This window comes from Pezoporus flaviventris, unplaced genomic scaffold (genome assembly GCF_033815535.1).
Source record: "Pezoporus flaviventris isolate CSIRO_AGI_PZ_B2104156 unplaced genomic scaffold, CSIRO_AGI_Pfla_v1 ptg000025l, whole genome shotgun sequence".
NCBI classification, from domain to species: Eukaryota; Metazoa; Chordata; class Aves; order Psittaciformes; family Psittacidae; genus Pezoporus; species Pezoporus flaviventris.
In genome coordinates this window covers 29,163,888-29,184,160 of record NW_026892573.1, presented here as the reverse complement: position 1 = coordinate 29,184,160, position 20,273 = coordinate 29,163,888, and the positions used below count along the sequence as shown (strand labels likewise).

The 20,273-nt window shown below is 40.5% G+C and overlaps 1 protein-coding gene across 26 annotated transcripts in view; it reads left to right on the top strand.

The window, feature by feature from the left end:
- The window catches only part of DLG2 (discs large MAGUK scaffold protein 2), a 998,920-nt gene that overhangs the window by 355,867 nt on the left and 622,780 nt on the right, over positions 1-20,273 (top strand). Inside the window, exon 1 of one of the 26 annotated variants that reach the window (XM_061457961.1) lies at positions 3,811-3,951. The exons of 22 other annotated variants lie outside the window; for them this stretch is intronic. In XM_061457961.1, the coding sequence (XP_061313945.1) occupies positions 3,817-3,951 (135 nt within the window). In that variant the 5' untranslated portion in view covers positions 3,811-3,816. Of the gene's footprint in view, positions 1-3,810; positions 3,952-14,684; positions 15,265-20,273 lie in introns of those variants that run through there. 3 more of the 26 variants (XM_061457964.1, XM_061457970.1, XM_061457975.1) reach the window with 3 other exon arrangements.

Genomic DNA, 20,273 nt, shown 5'->3' with positions numbered 1-20,273 from the left:
CAGCACAATCTCAGAATGTTTTGTATCCTCAGACACAGATGTCACAGAAATGCAACACACATCTCTAGTGTCATGAAAAACCCAAGACCAGGTGCTGTGTTGTGTGAATGTGACCCATCTGCATTACAGGGGAAGTGTCTTGAATAGTTTCAGTGTGATATATGCTACATTTCTTAGCCTTAGATGGATGCAGTTGGACAGATAATTTCTTGGAATTGTCTAGAGTATGTCTAAGAATCATAAACTTCACCACAATCTTTTTCCATTTTACAGGCACCAAGTCTCACTTTGATTTAATTATTCCAAATTTAACCCGGAATATTTAGCTTCTTCCTAGAGCCAATGTGTAGATCAATACCTGGTAGCAGCAATGTGGCAACCATCCTACCTACAATTCACAGATATCTTAAGAACCTTCTGCGTGACCACAAGTCCATCGGCTCTTTCAGTGAATCCTTTCTAAATTGCAGAGTGTTTAATTTAATTACTTTCATACTCACTTATTCCATAGCAATACATTAGAAAGAAGAAAAGAGGACATAAAATTCTCTCAGTATTCCCTTAAAGGAATAATTTTCTTAACTGAAAAAAAATATATATATAGTGGAGACTTTCAATAATGTTGTTCTTTAGAATCGACCCTAATCTCCACCATGAAGTGATAAATAGGTGCTAAAGGCTAAATAGACTATCCTAGGAAAGTCTCCTTGGAAGTCATTTAACAGCTAATCATAACTTAAGATCAAGCATTACCAGTTTCTCATGGGAAAGAAGCAGACATCTTGTCTCATTTTCCTATTGTGAAACCATTTTAGGAGTATGTCCAAATTCAAGGATTCTGCAAACGTCCCCTGACACTTCCTGATCTTGAGTTTATCTCAATTGGGTTCGGTCAATACCTATCACAAGGGCAACAGAGGCCTCACATACTTGGGAGAATTAGGGTACATTGTTGTCTTTCTGTTTCACTTTCCTGGTTATGGCACCTCCACTGCTGCAAAACAATTTTGTAATATGGTTAAGGGGGAAAAGGTATGGAGCTCTGGGGCAGCAGGGCATGTAAGCGGGCTCTGTTCAGTCCATACTAATTTCTTCAGTCTCCTTAAGCTCTACACTATACACCCGATGATACTTATCTATAACACTCAAGCATGAAGACAATCTGCAATAACTGTCCTGCAATTTTTAAGCAGCAATGTGAGTAAAGTCTACAGTTAGGCGGAATGATTTGGGCATTCACGGAGGCAGAGCTGGCACAACCTGCTTTCCATCTTAACACACTTTTCTGCACTCTAAGCTTCAGTCGTGCCTCAGAGGAATCACATTTCATAACAAGGATCTGAACGCTGTAAAAGGGTGCGATTGTGTCATGATACTGCTTGGAACCCATTTTTTCTTCTCGTGAATGAAAGAGTTTCCTTTCCAGAGTGGAAAAGAACACATGAATGTAGCAAAATGGTGACTCACAGCTGTAAAATTGCTCACATACATAACATTCATGAGCATGAAGGTCTGACTGCAGTCAGTGTGCAGCTGCGGGTCTTGTAGACATGCACAACCAGCCAACCAAGGCACTGATAGTGCTTTTGCTGAGCATGAGCATAGGCATAGGCTGTAAAACCCACTCAAGCAGCAGTGCTAGGGTTTGAGTGACCAGCCCTTGACAAGTGATGGATTTTATGTCTATGTTGCTTTCAGTACTTGGCTTAGCTAGCTTATCTCCCCGTTTGGCAGAGTTTTGTTTGCACTGCAACCTGACTATAACTGCTACAACTGTATTTTCTAAGATTTTGTTAAAAGGTGCATTAAGTATTTCGGTCCAGACAATATGCAAATGAGAAGCAAAATGAGAGATTGTGGCTTTGCAGAGCTGGGAAGTGTGGTAGATAGACGAGGAGGGAAAAGGAAAGAAGGGGAGAAGAAGAATACAACTTCATCCCTTTTAAGAGAAAATGACAAAATTCTTCACCCATTTTCCAGATGAAGGGAAGAAATTGACAGTTTGCACTTTACAGGAAGCTTTTAAAATGACATGTTAAGTAAACAAAGTGACCTTAGAAATCCGGAAAGGAAGAGTGGCATTCTCTGTCTTTGCTGAGGTGGAGGAAGGAGCTGGAAGAGCCTGCCAGGGTTAATGAAGATCAAACAAGTCATTCCAGCCAACAAGATTGTTGTGTAGAAACCACATTAAACCACACAGACTTTTCTGTCACACAGCGAGCTGGCCAAGGCAATGGATGCTTGCTTATCTATTTGTTTATTTATTCAGTTTACAAGAGGCTCTGGTCAGCATACTCCCTTAGGGCACATATAATAAAAACGGTGCATCAATTAAACAGCGATGTTTACAGCATTGACAGAGTGCCTAACAAAGGACTTTGAATTACTTCAAGCCTGTCCCTTTGGAGAATACTCAGCTTGTAGCTCTCATGCATCTGTAAAGTTTGGAGGAGAAAAAGGCTGCATGAGTACGTGGGTGTACCTTCAAGCACAGCTGAAGGACAACAGGAGCTTCAGCTGTTGTCTTATAGCTGTAAGGAAAGTGAATTCTCCAGTTTGGAGCCCTACGTGAGATAAACCTGAGGTTCTTAAAGCTATTTATGTACCTACAATCACAAGTAGTCACAAGCGGGTGTTCTCACCTGCCCTGTTTTTTAGTTTTATTTTCAAACTTGCTCAGCCTACAAGTGCAAAGCCCACGAGGTACCAGACTGCATCTCTCTGGCTTTAAAAATATGGGCCTTGGTAGACTACTGCTACAGCATTAGCAAGTCAGGAGAGAAACAGCCTCTGAGGTCTCTTTTATAGCTGTTTGGTTAAGCACACTTAGAGGTGAAGGTGCTATGTTTATTAAGGCTCTGCTGTGTAACAAGAATATGCCCTGAGGGTAATAAACTAAACAAACCTCACATACCACTCTGCTAACGTCAGCTCCCAGCCACGCAGCATGTCCCACGTGTGCCCTGTCCCTGTTTCCTACTTGTGTTGCCTATTTTCTCACCTTGTGAGGCCAATGCAGAGTTAGAATGGCCAGTGGCCATGAAAGGATAAACGCCACTCTCAGAACAGCTGTCCTGTTTCCCCAGTGGCAGATTTTGTAGTGTTGTGGTGGATCCAGCCAGGGTGTCCCATCTTGTAGTCCTTCAGTTTATGCGAGCTCAGTGGTCCCTGTACAAGAAAAGGTTTCTTTTCTTTCTTAAACCCCAGCTCTGTGCCAACAGGTCAACAGATCCACAGGAATACATGGGGAGGCCACAGGGAAGGGGCCTGTCTAGATGCATAAAGAGAAAGCAGAGAGACAAAACCTCATTAAACCTGACTGTAGACTCTTCTCCTTAGATATCCTGAGATAGAAAAGCCAGCATTATCCTAAAGGCTTAGTGATTTGGGGTGCCTCCTTTTTTGGATTTCCAACTTGAAATATCCCTAGTATTGGCTTTCACAACCAGCTGTGCACCCGTAGTTACAAGCAGAGTTACAGATGCTGTCAAAGTCAGACTTACAAATGTTCTGCACCTACAAAATCAGACCAAAAGCCTTTTGGCTCAGGCACCCTAAAGTCATGGGCTACTTCTGCACAAGGTTATATTAACATGGCTCAGTTTCTGCACCTGTAACACTGGATGGATGATGTTTAACTGCCTAGCTCAAAAGGGCTTTGCAAAGATCAATTAGCTAATGCCTATAAAGTGCCCTGCACGTATCCAGCACAACCGCTGTTGTGGAGTAGCACTACCCTTCCTCACCATGCTCAGTAGGAGCACTGTTGCTTTAAAAGGGAGCTTGTCCAAGCTCTCCTCCTCCACTGGATCTAAGATGGATGCTCCTGCTGCAGCACAGCCTGTAAGCAGACTTTGCCTAGCCTGCTTTTTTTGTTTTCCCTGGAAGCCTGCTCCAGACAAGTCAGCTGCAGAGCAGACTGAGCAGAAGCAGGAGGGCAGCTCTCCCCAGGTAAGCTAACCAACCACCACCACCAAGGTGCTCATCCGCACACCTGGATGGGGCAGCACCAGGGATGCCGATGAATTATGGTCCTCTCCGGCCGTGCCTCCAGCTGACTCACAACAGCTCTCAGCCAGGCAAGAGTCAAACAGCCCTCAGCCTGCGTTCTCTTCCACTTCTTTCCTGGCTGACTGGTGCTAATTTAGGAGGACATAATAACAGGAGGACAGGGAGACTCCCGTTCCCACACCACAAACTGATCTCATGAACGTTACTTTGCATTAACATCACCTCCTGAACAACATGGGAGCTGCCTGTGGCACAGTGGTCCCGAGGCTATGATGGGACCCTGCAGCAGGCTTTCCACCCTGTAGTGTGGAGGTGGTCTTCAGGCACCAGAGAAAGTCAGGAGATTAGCTCAGAAGGGTTCTGCAGGCTCTCTTAGGCCTGCAGCCACTGGGAGCAGTTTAAGCTGTGTTGGCTCCTTTTGCTCAGAAGTGCATTGATATTCCACTAAGCTCCTACTCTTTGATGCATTAAAAATGTCAGCTTTAGAGGGCTGCAGTCTGTGCACTCCAATCACTCTTCAAAATCTAGCTTGATTTCATCTTATTCTTCCCATGGAGACCTTGGAGAAGACATTCCCTCTGTATAATGGTCCTTCCCCCTGGGTGGTGGAGCATTGGAGGCAGGAGATGTTCCTGACCAACACAGAGCTGGAAAGTGGTTTTCCTTAATGACTTCAATTTAAAGGTCTGTTTCACCTAGGCTGACAGATCCTGCTAGCACTCCCATAGCCCTGGGGACAGAGAGTGTTTGTGCAGTCCCAGCAGGGTGGAAAATCCCTGTCCTGACTTATGAAGCTATTTTTTCCCTTAGAAAAAGTGCTGTAAAGGGCCAGTGGTCAATACTCACTGGGAGCAGGATAGGACCATTGTCATCAGCCCTGTGCATCTCCCAGAAGACACTGCAGTGGAGGGTCGAGTGAGGACTGCGAGGATTGGAGTATCTATGCCATAAAAGCGCCTACTCCAGAAGCTTCTATGAATAACAGAATTGATAGGATTCCCAGGAAACCCAGGATTAAACTCTCTTCTCCTCCATCTCTTTTTTGTGACCTGCAGGCTTTGCAGTCTCTCTTTTAGAGCTGTGACGATGAGCATCAGCCCGTGGAGGCAGAGACAAGTTGTTGTCTTATATTAAAACCACAAATATTAATAATAATATAAATATAAAATACATATTATATATTATTATATAATTTATATTATAAATATAAAATACATTTTATAATATAAATATAAAATTTAATATAAATATTAAAACCACAAAAGCAACACTCTCCCAGCTTTCACTGAGTAACCTTTTAATTTCCTACTGTGAAAAACAGAGCAAGACCCACAGGAATCACTGAAAGGAGAAAAAGTCAGAGGCATTTTTCTCCAGTGAACCCCTTGCCATTGTTAGAGTGTCAGCTGGTGGCATCTCTGTGTGGTTTGCAGTCAAGGGCAGCCCCTTCTCCAAAAAGAAAAAGAGAAGCAGTGATGTTTTTCCCTTGTTGAAAATGGTTGTTTCCCAGATGTGGGATAGATGCATTTAACAGAGGTATCTGCAGTCTCTGTCCCCCAGATTACACTGTCAAGTTCATGTAAGGGGATCCTGTGTGCCTGCTGTGTGCAGGGGCAATGTACATGACCGGCCCTGAGTACCCTGTGCTTAGAAAAGCCAGCAAACAGAGAGCCGAAGCAGGTGCTGTCATACAGATGTTTCTGCTATAGGTTTGTTGGAGCATTGTTGGAAAATTTGCTGTAGGATTTAGCTGTGACCACCGTTGCATCTGCTATCTGCTGACCCTGGAATGAATGAAGTCTAAGGTCTGGCTTTTTCTTGGGGTTTTGGTTATTTGTTTTTTTTTTTGGTTGGTTGGTTGGTTTGCTTTTTTATGGCTTGAGAATTTCATAGCTGAAAAGCCATCAAATGCTAAAAGCTGTGAGGTTAGTGACATTTTCCAGATACGGACACAGAGTTTCCTGTTAAAAAATCTGAGGAAAATCAGTGACAATCTTCCTGACTGCTAAGGCCTGCAAGAAAACACTCATTTTACTGGGAGCTGGGCAAAAATGGATACTTTTATATAGAGAGAAATTAGGAAAAAAAAAAAATCAAACGTCACGTTAATCAGGACTGCTTTCTCCATATATAAGGAAATATTTCTGAGTGAAAGAAAATCCTCACAGAGCTTCTAGCACACGTGGCAACAGCCTAGGCTCACCTCTGACACGAAATACGTGATTAGCACCCAGCCAGGATGCCTGCACCCTTAGCCATAGTAAATCTTAAGCATAATAATATGAAGCAAGTAATGTAAGACTTTACAAAATAGGGTTTCATTTTAGGCTGTGTCCATCTACTTATCTATTTATTTTTGTCTGCCTCAGATGATAGCTTTGTTTAATGACTTTTCTTCAATCAAGGTATCAGACTTGCTTGCAAAAAGCTAGTAATGTTGTGAAAAATTTATCTCTCCAAAGTGCCAGAAAGCCCAACCTTCTCATGAATTGTGATGCATCATCAGTTTTATTTTTACTTCTGCTTTCATCAAGTACTTTTCCTTTAGACCTATAATTCCACTCTAAATAGTAGTACCATATGACACAAGAAGTGAAGGCTGGTTTCTGGTGTTTCCTCTCTGGAGCTGCCAGCAGCAATCTCAACTTCTGACTCCTACAGATGATTCTACAGGCACTGGCCTTGCAATAAAAACAAATTAATGTCAGGCCTTTATAAGACACTTTCAGGAAATGGTCAAGATAATAATGATAATAATAGTAGTAGTAGTAATAGTAGTAACAATGACAATAATAATAATGATGGTTAAGGTTTTTTTACTTAGTTTTTTATTTGATTTTGATTGTGTTACTTCTTCTGTCTCCTAACTTTTATTTAGATCATAACAGCATTTCACACAGGACTCTTTAAAGAGATAGACTCCTTATTTTCCTTCAGCCAGATATAGTCCTTATTGACTTCTCACCTGTATGGGCCATGAATGATCACCAAAATTTGAATTCCATATGATCCAGAGGCAATGAGGCCAAAGCACTGTATTTATCTTAGTAACCAGAGACACAGCTCTTGAAAGTGGCCTCCCCCTTTGAACTCTTTTGAGGGATGTAAATCTATGCCTCAACTGGTCTAAATCCCAGGGAGAATTGCTTCCAAGTACTTTTTATTGAAGCCCATATCCTGGAGGAATGGGCTTGTTCTCAGAGGAATAGCACTTGTAAAGTTCAACCTAAATAGATGGCCTGAAAGCAATAGCATGAGATACAAATGTGAACTGTTGCATGTAGGAAGAGATATCCAATTACACGAATACCAAATGTGTATTGATTAGACAGGCAGCAGAGAAGAATGGGGTTGAGTAGAAATGAATCCCAGAGTGATTCTCAGTGGAAAATGTGAGGCTATTGCAAAGCTAATGTAAAATCTTGGGCTATATTTAGAGAATTACTGTAAGTGAGAGATGGAAAGAATTATTCTGCTGGGCAAAGTCATCATTTGGATGCACACTTTGAGAAGAATGTAGAGATTTCAGAGGAAAAGACCAAGGACATTTAGGATTTTATATTGTATGAGCTACGGTGAAGTTTGAAAAAATTAAGTAGAACAAGTTGGGATAAACAATGACTGTCTTCAAATATATAAAAGCTGTGGTTATAGCAATGACTGAGATCGATTAGGCTACAATTTTTCATTATGGAAAAGACACCAGTTGGAGAAGATGCAGAACCAGTTTATAAAATCATAAGTGACATGGAGAGGATGAATAGAAGTTGACTCTTCTTTGTTTCTTCCATTGCAGCATTTTGAGACAGCTGTTAAAGATACAAGGAGCAAGATTAAAAATAAATAGAAGAGAGACTGATAAAATCACAGAATGGTTTTGGTTGAAGGGACTTTAAACTCGTCCGGTTCCAGCCCCCTGCCACGGGCAGGGACAACTTATAGTAGACCAGGTTGCTCCAAGCCCCTGTGTCCAACCTGGCCTTGAACACTGCCAGTGATGGGGCAGCCACAGCTTCTCTGGGCACCCTGTGCCACCACCTCAGCACCCTCACAGGGAAGAGCTTCTGCCGAAGAGCTCCTCTCAGTCTCCCCTCTGTCAGGTTAAAGCCATTTTCCTTGTCCTGTCCCTACAGGCCCTTGTCCAAAGCCTCTCTCCAGGTTTCTTGTCAGCCCCTTTAGGCACTGGGAGCTGCTCTAAGGTTCCCCTGAAGCCTTGTCTTCTCCAGGCTGAGCAACTCCAACACCCTCAGCCTGTCTTCAAGGCCTGAGGAATTTCTCACCAATTCACATGGATGCAAGGGGAGACTGGAAAATTAATGAAAAATTGCTACTAATTATTGTGCTTCCTACTGGGGAAGTTTCAAGTGCACACAGCAGAAAGAGCACGCATGCAGAGCTGGTGACCATGTGTAGGACTGTGACCAAGCTTATACGTCCATTTAAGGCTTACAGCAAATATGTGTATGGTGCAATAACTTCAATGCATACTGACATAACTGAGTTAGACAGCTTAGTGCTAGCAAGAGTGTAGTAACACAAGATTTGGTGTAGACTAACCCCTCTTCTGCCCCAGGAGTCTGGGTAAGTATGGAAAGTCTTAATCCTTGGTAAACTCTACTGTGCGGTGGCTCAGCTAATCATTTCATGCTCATTTAGGTGCAGGTGTATTAGACTGTGATCACTTAAATAAATCGGGAGGTCTCCATAATGACATTAAAGTAGGGCATATATATTCTGAATGTGCTGTGTGCGTGTTTTCAGTCTGTGTCAGCAGGACCAGGCCTTTATTTCTGTTTAATTTGTCACAGAAATTCTTAAAAGTTCTAGCACAAGATATAAATAGGAATCTTCAGAAAAGCAGGGCTGTTTTGTAGGTATTGAGGACTGGCAGTATTGTGCTTGGGTTTTTCCTTCAAGCTGGTATTCAATTCAGGTAATTTTCCCCCCCTCTCTCATTTTTCTTTTAAATGAGAAACTTTGGCTAAAGAAGTTAATTTAAAGAATTCTATACAGTTGGTGACTTTGTAAATAGTTCAACAGAGTAAACTTGTTTTCTTAAATAATTCAGACAGTTTTTCACTAGTTAAAAATACAAAACTATGCTGGTAAATTGGCACTTTAAAATGTGTAAATACTTGTGAATGTGAGTACTTTTCATTAAGACTATTCCCATTAACTTAAAAATCACTGTCTATATGAGCGTGAACTTCAAGATATGGGCATTTAATTAGAAGGCATTATCTCCATCTTCAGGTGGAGAGATTGAGTCATTTAATGCTTTCCAAGCTGCTTACCACATCTGAATTCCTGATGCATAGGTGTTTTTCACAGCATCTGAGCTCTCCTCTGCCTATCTATATTCTTCCATACAATGATATAAAGGCGCTCAAGGAGAACTTTCTATCTCCATGGGTTGTCTATGCTCTTGTCAGCTCTAGACGAAGCAAAGAGCTCTCCACCAACAGGGTCTGCTGTTTGCAGGAGCCAACTGGCAACTGATCCTTGTCTATATGCAGAGATTTGGGAAAGCAAAACCGTCTGCCATAAGCCACCGTGTGAGATGCAGCAGCTGCTGCTCATGGCATAAAAGAGGTGGGTCCCGGCAGTCACAATGGTATCTCACAGAAGTAACAAACTTGTCTCTACACAGATGTCCCTGGGACTGCCTGTCCCACCTCCATTAAAATGGCCATATTCTACTCCTTCCTATGGCAGGCCAGATCTAGTGCCTTGAGCATTTGGACACAAAAAAGTCACCTTATCCCCATTTCAAAGAGCAGGGGTGAAAATTCAATCTCATATTATCCCTTAGTGCAAGTTCAAACATTGCTTTGTATGAGGTATGGATAGATCACAAAATATTAGCTTCTCCATTGATATAGTTGATATTCAGTGATGTAGGGTCTTTCCTGGGTGGCCTCCAATGATGTGCACTCGCAGCCCAGAAGGCCAACTGCGTTCTGGGCTGCATAAAAAGAAGCTCAACCAGCAGGTTGAAGGAGAGGATTCTCCTCCAGAGCTCTGGTGAGACCCCTCCTGGAGTACTGCCTAAAGCCCTGGAGTCTTCAGCACAGGAAAGACATTATCTGTTGGAGCAAGTCCAGAGGAGGGACACAGAAGTGGCCAAAGCACTGGAGCCCCTCTTTTGTGAGGAAAGGCTGAGAGACTTGGGGTTGTTCAACATGGAGAAGAGAAGGCTTCAGGAAGACGTTGCAGCCTTTCAGTACCTAAAGGGGACTTAAAAGAAAGGTGGGGACAAACTTTTTAGCAGAGCCTGTTGTGATAGCACCAGGGATAATGACTTTAAACTAAAAGAGGGGAGATTCAGACTAGATAGTAGGAAGACAATTTTTATGATGAGGGTGCTGAGGTGCTGGCACAGGGTGCCCAGAGAAGCTGTGGCTGCCTGGCAGTGTTCAAGGCCAGGTTGGACAGGGAATTAGAAGGCTTTTAAAGGTCCCTTCCGACCAGAAGTATTCTTTGATTCTGGCTTCTGATACTCACCAGTAGACCAATATCTGCAAAACAAAGCCTTGCCATCTCCATTCTATTCCCCAAAATGACCAGCTCAACTAAAGCGTAGACGTAGCTGAGGTCCTTGAAATGATCTAAGTAGAGTCCTTCCAAATGACAGGACAGCTGTGAAAACTTTGGTTTTGACTAGAGGTTTGAGACTCTTTTGTTCTAAAGGAACATGTGACACTGTTGTGTGCAGTCATTTTGATTTTGATGGGGATCTTTCAAGTTTGTTTTATATTTATATTCTCTGGTTCCTTTTGTACATGCTGCCTGTGGTGCAACAAGCTTTTTCCCTTTTTCTTTCATCTGATTCTTTGAGAAGACAACTTCTCTTTAATCACTGTCAAAGACAGCTTTGGTTTTTAGGAGGCTTGATTAGTGTACGGGGAATTCAGAGAAGGGAAACAGAGAAAGTAATTTTGAGTTCTAACAGAAGATTAGAAGAAAGTTAACGATGCATATAGCTTGGCCAAGGGGCTATAGATCATCTTGATCTTCTGGTATCTAATGCATGTGGTAAGGAGTTAGAGGAATTTTTAATGGTATAGCACCCAAACAAAAAGTTGAGCAGTAAAAACAGGGAAGGGAAAACACACAAATCTATACTATGGCACTTCAGAAATGTAAAAGAAATAAAGGAAAAAAGGAACTATTAAATATTATAATATCGTCAAGGCTGAATATCTAAAAAGTCTTTGTGAATCTCCAGGTCTTTTCTTTTTTACCTATATTGGTCTTCTTGATTCTCACACGATATGTCAGGTGCAGCACTAACGATTGTTATTTGAACTACAGGGAGAGGTATATACACATTATTTGAGGAACTTCTGTGTAAACATGGCCATAATACATTCAGAAATAGTTGTTCCAAGTTGATTCATCTATTTCCACATTATGGTGCGATATGAAAGACAGACATCATCAGAGAACCTGGAATGGCTTAGTGAAGGCAAATGCCAGAGGGACTGGTAGAGCCAGAGGAATTTTACCAGCTGAATGGACCAAATGGGGATGATACATGGAACAATAGCTCTTGTTCCTCCCACATCCATCAGGTGAGGGAGAGAGTAACTTTTGCAAACACTAAGCTCAGACAGTAGCAGGTGACTTATTCACTGGTAGGGTAATTTTACTTGAAGTTTGTGACAATAAGTACACTTCAATTTGCTTTTTGCTAACAGCAGAAAAGGTGCACTTCATTGTGGCAGCACAGTGGTCTGGATCAGTGCATTCAAGTCCAAAGAAAATTGCAGGGCTCACAAAACTCAGCAGATCTGTGGACTCTCTTTTCACACAGTAACACCACAATATATGTTCTTTTGTGTATGCCATCATACAGAGCAAAAAGTGGACATAGATTTTTCTGACAACCCTTGCTCCTGCAGTATGGCTGTGATTTAATAGCCTTTCCTGCCAATTAGCAGTCTACTTCTGTGTCTGTGATGAGTGCTACTGGGAAAAAAATAAAGATAGAGTAGGATCTCTGAGCAAATGTTTTCTTATGTCAGTTTTCTATATGTGGTTGTCACTTAATTGAAGTAAATGTCTTGGACAGTTGTGATATGAGTTATTCCAATCTGCCATTGGAATGAATCTTCCTTTTCTGATCTTTTCCCAAATGACTGTGTGTCAAGTAACAGTTTTTCACTTGAAAGCAACAATTAGTATGAAGGGATGTATTTTGTGCCTTGTGCAATACTCAGGTGATTGGTGTTTGATGCACCTTAACACTGAACTGAAATCATGGGTGTAACCAGTTCTGATTGCAAATCTGCAATAGGGTCAGGAACCAGGAAAGAAGTTGGAATGTTAATGAACAGAAATGTCCTTCCGAGAGAATAAGCCAGCTGAATGCAGTCAGATCCAAAAGATCCAAGAAGTTAAGTGGCTAATTTTCTTTCCCTTCTTTGAGATCTAAATTTGAGATTAAAGGCAGGTGATTTTAAGTAGTCACTGTGAATATTAATTGAAAATAACATTTGTGTGATTGAGACCAGTTTTAGATCAGGACATCATGTTTAAAACATTGGAAAGTGCAGATGCAATGTATTCTGATATTGGAAATGCTAATTACTAGGACAGATTGAGAGTGTTACTGATCACTTAGATGTCTAAGATGGGTGGATATTTGAACTTCTAAACCAGTTATATAGCACAGTTTTCTGGCATTTATATAGTAGTATCTTCCAAAAATATTGTCATGCCACCCCTCCTCCCAAATTAACGCTTCTAAGGCCAGTGATGTAGTGTGCTCACACCTTAAGGTAGCACTGTGATTCATGTTTTAATGATAGTGGCTGCTGGCTGTAACTATGGAATGTATTGTCATGGAAACTACACTTTTCTATATTTACACCAGTGCTGGTTATGCGAGAGACAGTACTTGAAAGAAAATCTGGATAATATATAGCTTAATAATGAGACAGGCAAGCTAGGAATAAACAGATCAAAGATACAGCAATGTTATGGCTGCTGTTTGTCACCATGGTACATTTCTAAACAGGCTCAGTCACTGTTTCAGATGATATCTACCACAGCAAGTCAGAAACAAATGCTGCTGCCATGTCACTTTGGACTAACAGGTTGGAGAAACTTAGATTATTGATGGCATCTTGTAGTGAACTCCCATGACATGTTAGGGGAAGAAGTATGAGCTGAATGAATTGAGGACACTGGATTCTAAGAGCCTGTTATTTGCAAGAAATAAATCTTCAGGAATGAAACTGGGTTGCAACTCTAAATGTGGAGCAGTTCTATCTGTCACTTCAATCTAGAAACTGCTATCATTTTATTGAGCTTGGGCTCTTGCAAACTCTTGAATTCAAAAATGCAGAGTAAGAAAGAATAACCGGAAAATGTTCTACCAAGTTGGAATTTAGCTACAAACGAAAACCCAGGGTAAAAAGGAAATTATGGCATGGTGCAAAAGAAAGAGTAGAATCAAAGCTGTTTAAGGAAATGGTTCTTTTATGGTTTTGAACTTTGTAAAGGAAGGATAAGTTATACTGAAGAAATTCTACTTAAAATTTAGATACATATATGCAATAGACATGCATGTATAAATACTTATACAAATATAAAATCTTAATCGGTCTCCCACATTAGGGTCTGCAGTCTCAGGTGGATCTCTACAATTCCTCCTCTTTGCTGCTTGACCTGGCTGCACACAGAGACCTCCATGTGCCATTTTCTCCATTCTGTTGTGTAACAAATTCCTAGTTAGGGCTTATTACAGAAAATTGTTTCAGTTGTGCCTTAAGAACTCGCTCGCGATTGCCAGGGAGACAAGCTGCTCTCATTTCTTTAGAAAGAGTTTCTAATTTGATAGGCAGAGCTTGGTGAGTTGCAAAAAAGCAGGGTTAAGTCACTATGAAACAACTGCTGGGTTTACCTTGCTGTCAGCTGTGAAAGCGTTGAAGACATCACTTTCTATATCGTAGCCTTTTCATTTTGCATTTGTGTGCGTGGCATGACCGAACCTAAAGCTGAAGGATACATTCATCCAACTTTTGATATAAATAATCCTCTTAAAAAGCACAGCTAGCGGTTTGCTCATCCAAATGCTTTATTATGCATTTTCAGCTGGTGTTGCTTTAACTGAAGGAGCAGCGACAGCTGTAACTGAATCCAAACCGGCATTAATGCTCCCAAACTTCTTTAATTATTGCATTTCTGGAATACAGCAAGCTGTTTGCAGGTTGTAGGGTTATAGTACTGGCTGGAGTCATTAGTTACATTGCTTCCAAAGGAGAGTTTAAAGAGGGTAGAGCTTTAAGCTTCAAGCTGTGCATTTTCCCTGTAACTTTATATCTTTATTCAGTGTCTCCTGCAATCCTTCAACCTGTCTATTTGTAAATTTGTGCCTGGAGAAAGCTCCCATGTGGCAAGCCAGGATTGGATAAATGTTACTTGTGTTTCTCTGATTGCAAACTCCCAGCATCTGGGATTTTCAGCTTTGAGTACAGGTTTTTTTTCGTGCCGAGATTCATCTTTTTGGGGAAAGCAAAGGTCATCGCTTCTCCGGAGTTGCGACTGATTTGATTCTTTTTCTCGGGGAGGCACGGGGAAGGGAATCCTTACTGGAATGCATATTGATAAAGGCTGAGGATTCTGGCTTCTTAGATAAGTAATTCTTTCTTTTTTTTTCCCCTCTTCTCTCCCCACAATGACTATGTATTGCAGCAACTCACTGGCTTTTTACCAAATCAGGAGCTGCAGTATTTTTCTTCCGATGGAATAATTTCAGCCCACTTCAGCTAGCATGACAATCTTATGTGATTGTTATGAGTAGGCGTTTACATCCTTTTACATGCTAATACTGCCACACCTGCTGGTCCCCCTCATTTCCATCTCTTTCTCTCCTTTTTTACCCCCCCCTTTTTTTTTTCCCCGATGTGAAAACTAATTTCCCCGAGGAAGGGAAATCCTGAGATTCGTGATCAATGCTGCATCGCTGATTCATCAACAAAGAAGGGGATGGCTGAATGGGACACAGGTAGAGATTCAAGCAGGCTGCTTCTGACCAGCAAGAGAAAAGCTAGCTGTTGAGCAGCATATGTTGCCACTCCATGTGCTGTATTAGCTACTTGTTTTTAGCCTTCAGTAGGCTGCCACTACTGCAGCACTAAAGGAATGTGCCCTATTGTTAAAAATCCTGACTGCTTTACACCAATGATTTGCCACTGCAAAGTTGCATGCACCAACAACACTTTGTCGTTGATGTTTGGATGCAAGGTAGGATGTGGTTAATGTATTTAAATGCATGCTGTAACTCCTTTGAATATCTGTGCTATTTAATTTCATGTCTGACTAGAGATTTCAGTGCAAATTGCGATATGTTGCCTATAAATCAGGGCTTACAGCCGATCCGTTTTTAATGTTAAGAAAAAAGAATCAGAAGTAAAGCTTCCTTATTTCCCAGGGTTGTATGAGTATAGAAATACATAGGGAGAATCTAACGGATTATGAAGTATTTGTTTTAGAGTTGATTGTATACTTAACTAACAGTGCTAAGATTACTAAACCACTACTCTGCCGTTTGCCCGGCTTTATTGATTTTGATGTGTAATCTGCTATTACAAAAACACAAACCAACCAGATTGAATGTTTTTTTTTTTCCATTTTTATTGCTGGCATGGCTTTTAACCATAAAAGCAATACTAAATGTTACAGCCCTGCACTTCTCTGTACGAAATACACAAAGTGAGCTCCTGAACCCATTTTTAAGTCTACAGGAGTATCTTTAAATAAGTGTTTTCTTTAAGGAGCTGGACAATCATTTAATTTCTCTTTTAAATTGAAATCAAAAGGTGGCGCAGTTAGCCAGAGAAGTTTCTTTTCTGGCTGTGTAATGCAATCCCACCCCTATTTTTTAAGAAAGGTGTTGGATTGGACTGTATTTTTACCCATATGCATCCTGACTTGACATTAGTCTATAACCAGCGTTGTTTGTTATTTCTGTTATTTTAGTGAAATGATTGGAAAGTGATGGCATGTTTTTAAAACTTATTTTCTTTAGGTAAACAAGTTTCATTGTTGGATCACTGGTTCAATCATGCTGATTTTACTGGGGGAGGGGGGTGTGTACAGATTTTGTCCCATCCTTTTTCTTGGTATCTTTAAATACTGGCTGATATTAAAACTGTTCCTCTATGTTTAAATAGGGTAGGAAATATAGTTACATAAAAATGGTAGCAATAGTAATTATTTTAAAATTACCTGTGTAACTTTTTAACCCTCAAAAATAGCTAAACTACAAAAAGCAGATTTTAGTTGTACAGTCCACAAACTAGGGAACGCAGTGCAATTTTCTGAGTTCCTATGTGACAGAGTAGCCTAAATAAAATCAAGTAACTTTAGGAAATAGGTTATAGATGGCCCAGTGCACCCTAAATATAGTTCAGCTAGAGGTTAATGACAGATCATCTACTACTTCGTAGAATATATTTAAACTCAAACTAGGTTACGGTCAAATATTTACATATTATTTGTCTACCTCCTTCTTTTCCTCAAACTGCAGCCTGCTTACATCTCTGGTGACTCGAGACTTTCCTGAACTAAAGTTTCTTGTTTCCTTACTTCCATTATAAATAGGCAATAATACGTTCTATTAGTGAAAGGGTTATAATTTAATTGCTGTGTCACGATGCCACTAGTGATATAAATAGCATCAAGAGTTTAACAGTTTAAGAGCTTTTTTAATTTTCATCTTTTTCATGAGAAACATCCTTTTTTTCTTTATTTTTCTTTTTTATTTTACCTTTAAAAACTTAACCTCTCTCACTTTCCAGTATTAAATTCTAATTACTAAAAGTGAACTGTTAGTTGGGAAAATAAAATGCAAGCCATCCTTACTCAAAGGTAGGCCAGTGGCCTGGGGACTAGTATCCAATTTGTATTCCTGCCTGTAAGCATGATTTTCAAAGGACATTCTTTGATGCACTTAAGTTCTTTCATGATTTTTCAGATCCTGTTAGGAAGGAGCAAGAGAATAAAAATCAAAAATTTCCAACTTTTTTTCCTCCTCTTTCTTTAGTGCTTCAAGCTCATTAGTTACTCACAGTCAACGTTTTATCTTCTTGTGGTGGTCTATGGACTACTTCTCGAATGAAAAGTGGATGTGTGGGATGGTGATCATTCTCAGAAAGATGAGAAGGAGAATGAGCAAACTGAGTTATCTTGGGTTGGTTCAACACATGTTGGATTAGTACTCTTTGATACCACTGTCAAGCACACATGAGATATTCTGTACACATACCAATGCATCACTTCAAATACCTTTTTCTCATTTCCATTTGTTCTGCAGCCCATATCTAAATAAATGACTTTCTGCTTTGGACTCATAGGGTTATATTTCTAGATTTATGGGTGCAGATCCATCGTTAACAAGCCAAGAAGTCTGAACAAGAAGTAAGGATGTTTCTGTTTAGGAAATCTTTTAGTTACATGGCATGAAATCATGTATCTAAACATGCTCATAATATTATGACTTCTACAAGCACGTTGTTCTTGAACTCAGGAAGGAGGGTCTGAGTGGCAGAGGAAATCTAGCTAGTGGAATAGTCTACAAAGGAATTCAAAGTTCAGGCAAATATCTCCAAGTGATAAAATGACCAGGTCAGGTAACTAGCAAGTTACAGGATTGCAGTATTGCTCACACTGTATTTACAGGTTTTACTTTTAATTTTACACCAGATACAGTCTTCCTTTTCTATGGGCACAGAAGTGAGTAAGAGAAATGCACCACATCAAAACCATTACACCCATTTTGATCTGGTCCCAGTGCTGTATTTTTTTCAGTCTGCTCACTCCTAACAGGTGGTGCCAGGGAGTTAATGTGGGGGGGCAGGAAGAGAGTGTGCATGTCTTACTACACCATATGTTCCAAAGAAGGCAGTAGAACAGTCTTAACTGCGCCTGCGGGAAGTTTTTCTTTTCAACTTGATTTCCTGAACTTTGATAGTTAACCTTGTCCTGAACCTTTACTTTCAATAACATCCAGTTTTATGATCCTTGACCTTGAAATTGCAAAGAATTCAGAGCAGTTGAATTTGCAATGCAAGGTAATGTCTACCTGAAGTGGCACCACTGCAACCTACTTCAGCATATTCAAGCACTTCTCCCATTTCTGGTAGGGAAGTACCAGTGTTTCTATTGCAGCAGTACAGAGCTGAAGCAGAGAGGGAATAAGCAGGTTTCAAAATATGGCCCTCAGGTGCCATGAGGTGTTTTGCAGAACTGTCTTATTCATAATCTTGCCGGGCTGGGACTTGAATGTATGTCCCCCGAGTCCTAGAGTTGCTTCATAGCTACCAGGCTGATTTGTGTCTATGGATTAAAGGATGTCTTGTGTGTAAGGTAGACCTGCGTTCCCAGACCTCCGTTGAGAGGAGTGCTGAAGCATATATCAGATTCTTACTGAAGATGATGAGACTTAAACACACACTTAAATGTCAATGTGTGCTTACTCACTTTGCTGAATTGGGCCCTGTAATAGTTTGTTCAGTACTGCAGAAGAGTTACCTCCCGACTCTTAATATCCTGCTCATTTTGCTCTTATTAGGAATGCTGGGAAGGGATTTCAGGTTGACTGAGACATTTCTTAGATTACATTTCAGCCACAATTTTGACACTCACATGGAAGTGTTTTTCTGCCTTATCTTCTTTACCTCTACATGTTGAAAATAGATATTGAGGAGATGCCACTGAAAGAGGAGTGACTTCCCTGATTTTTGGCCTTGACTAGGTATTGTGATAAATCTCTGAATTAGGTTTATTTTTATGTCTGTCCTGGTAAAATTTAAAAGTTGTTTTATTTTTAAAAAAGGGATAAGATGTACCTTTCTCTTTTCCCTGTCCCCTTTCTTTCCTCTTAGCACATTTATCACAACCAGTCCTCCAGCACAACAACTGATTTTGGTGGGTTTTTCCAACTACTTTTCTGTTTTAGCTGAAATAGCAAAATAGTGACCTATTCCATTACCCAAAGTGAGTGTAGAAGTAAAACCACTTGTTTCTTCAGCTGCCAAAACATCTATGTTTTGAAAAACTTGCATTACAGAAGGTTTTATTGTTAAAACAAATATTAGATGGTATTACTAAATGTCTTGGTATTCATATTTATTACTTTTATCATGACCAAACTACTAGAAAACTACTAGTTTTCTGTACTGGTGTTAGCCTCTTGAACAAACTCTGATAATGTCACTTAGTTCTTAATTGAGAATAGTCTCTATATTGTCATAGCCTAGGTCTGGTAATTTGAGAAGAGGGTAATGTACTTCTCCAACTAGGTATGATACACAGTAGACCATGGTCAAAGGCTTGCATGCTTTAGCTTCTTGATGCATCTCCATGAAGTCAAGTGGGATTTTGCATTCCATGGGAGAGTCTGAGGTGGTTTCTGGTCGTAGTTCTGTAGAATATTCATTCAAATGATAAATGAGCTTTTGAAATTAATCTCCCAGCTCTACCCATGTGTCCTGCTTTGTTTTGCATTACAGAGTAGGCTTGGAGTGTGTAAACAGAATGCCTTTTTAATGAAACTAAGCAGAAAGATGAACTCCAGGAAGACACCAAGTACTCTAAAGTCTTGCAGGTATTCAGTTTGTAAAAATAGGTTAACACTATTTCAAAGTAAAACACAAAATGTGTAATGTTATGGTTGAGTTCTTACCAGCTTTTCATCCTGTGGCTCCATTCCTGCTGCTTGCTGATGTGGACATAACCTCTGACTCCACTCACATATTTCAGTTCTGATTTTTGGGGCACCCGAACTGGACGGATGTAAAAGTTTGTGGTCATTCTGACTTCTGTGATCCATGTATAGAAACCAGTGTATTGTATAGGGTTTGAGAATGTTCTGTAAGTGTTCACTGCTTATTCATAGACAATCAGCAGAGTAAGCCAGCTGGAACATTACTGCCACTTGCTATGCATAACTTTTGACAGTGGCACTGAGAAACCTGCTTCCACATATTATTCTTGTTGGGCCACTGTGGTGTTAAAATAAAAATGCTCAGCAATAGAAGGAGCTGCAGAAGAGATGGAGGATTGCCACTGGCAAGTGGCTCTGAGTATGACTGGTTGTGTCACAGAGGATTTGTGCATTAGTGTACAGGGCTCAAGGAAGGGAGAGTTTTTCTTCTCTTTCTGGCATAGCATCTATGCAAACTACCATGGGGTGCAAGCCAAAGCACATTCAGCTTGCCATATCTTTTCTTTCTGTTAGGTATTGCCTAACC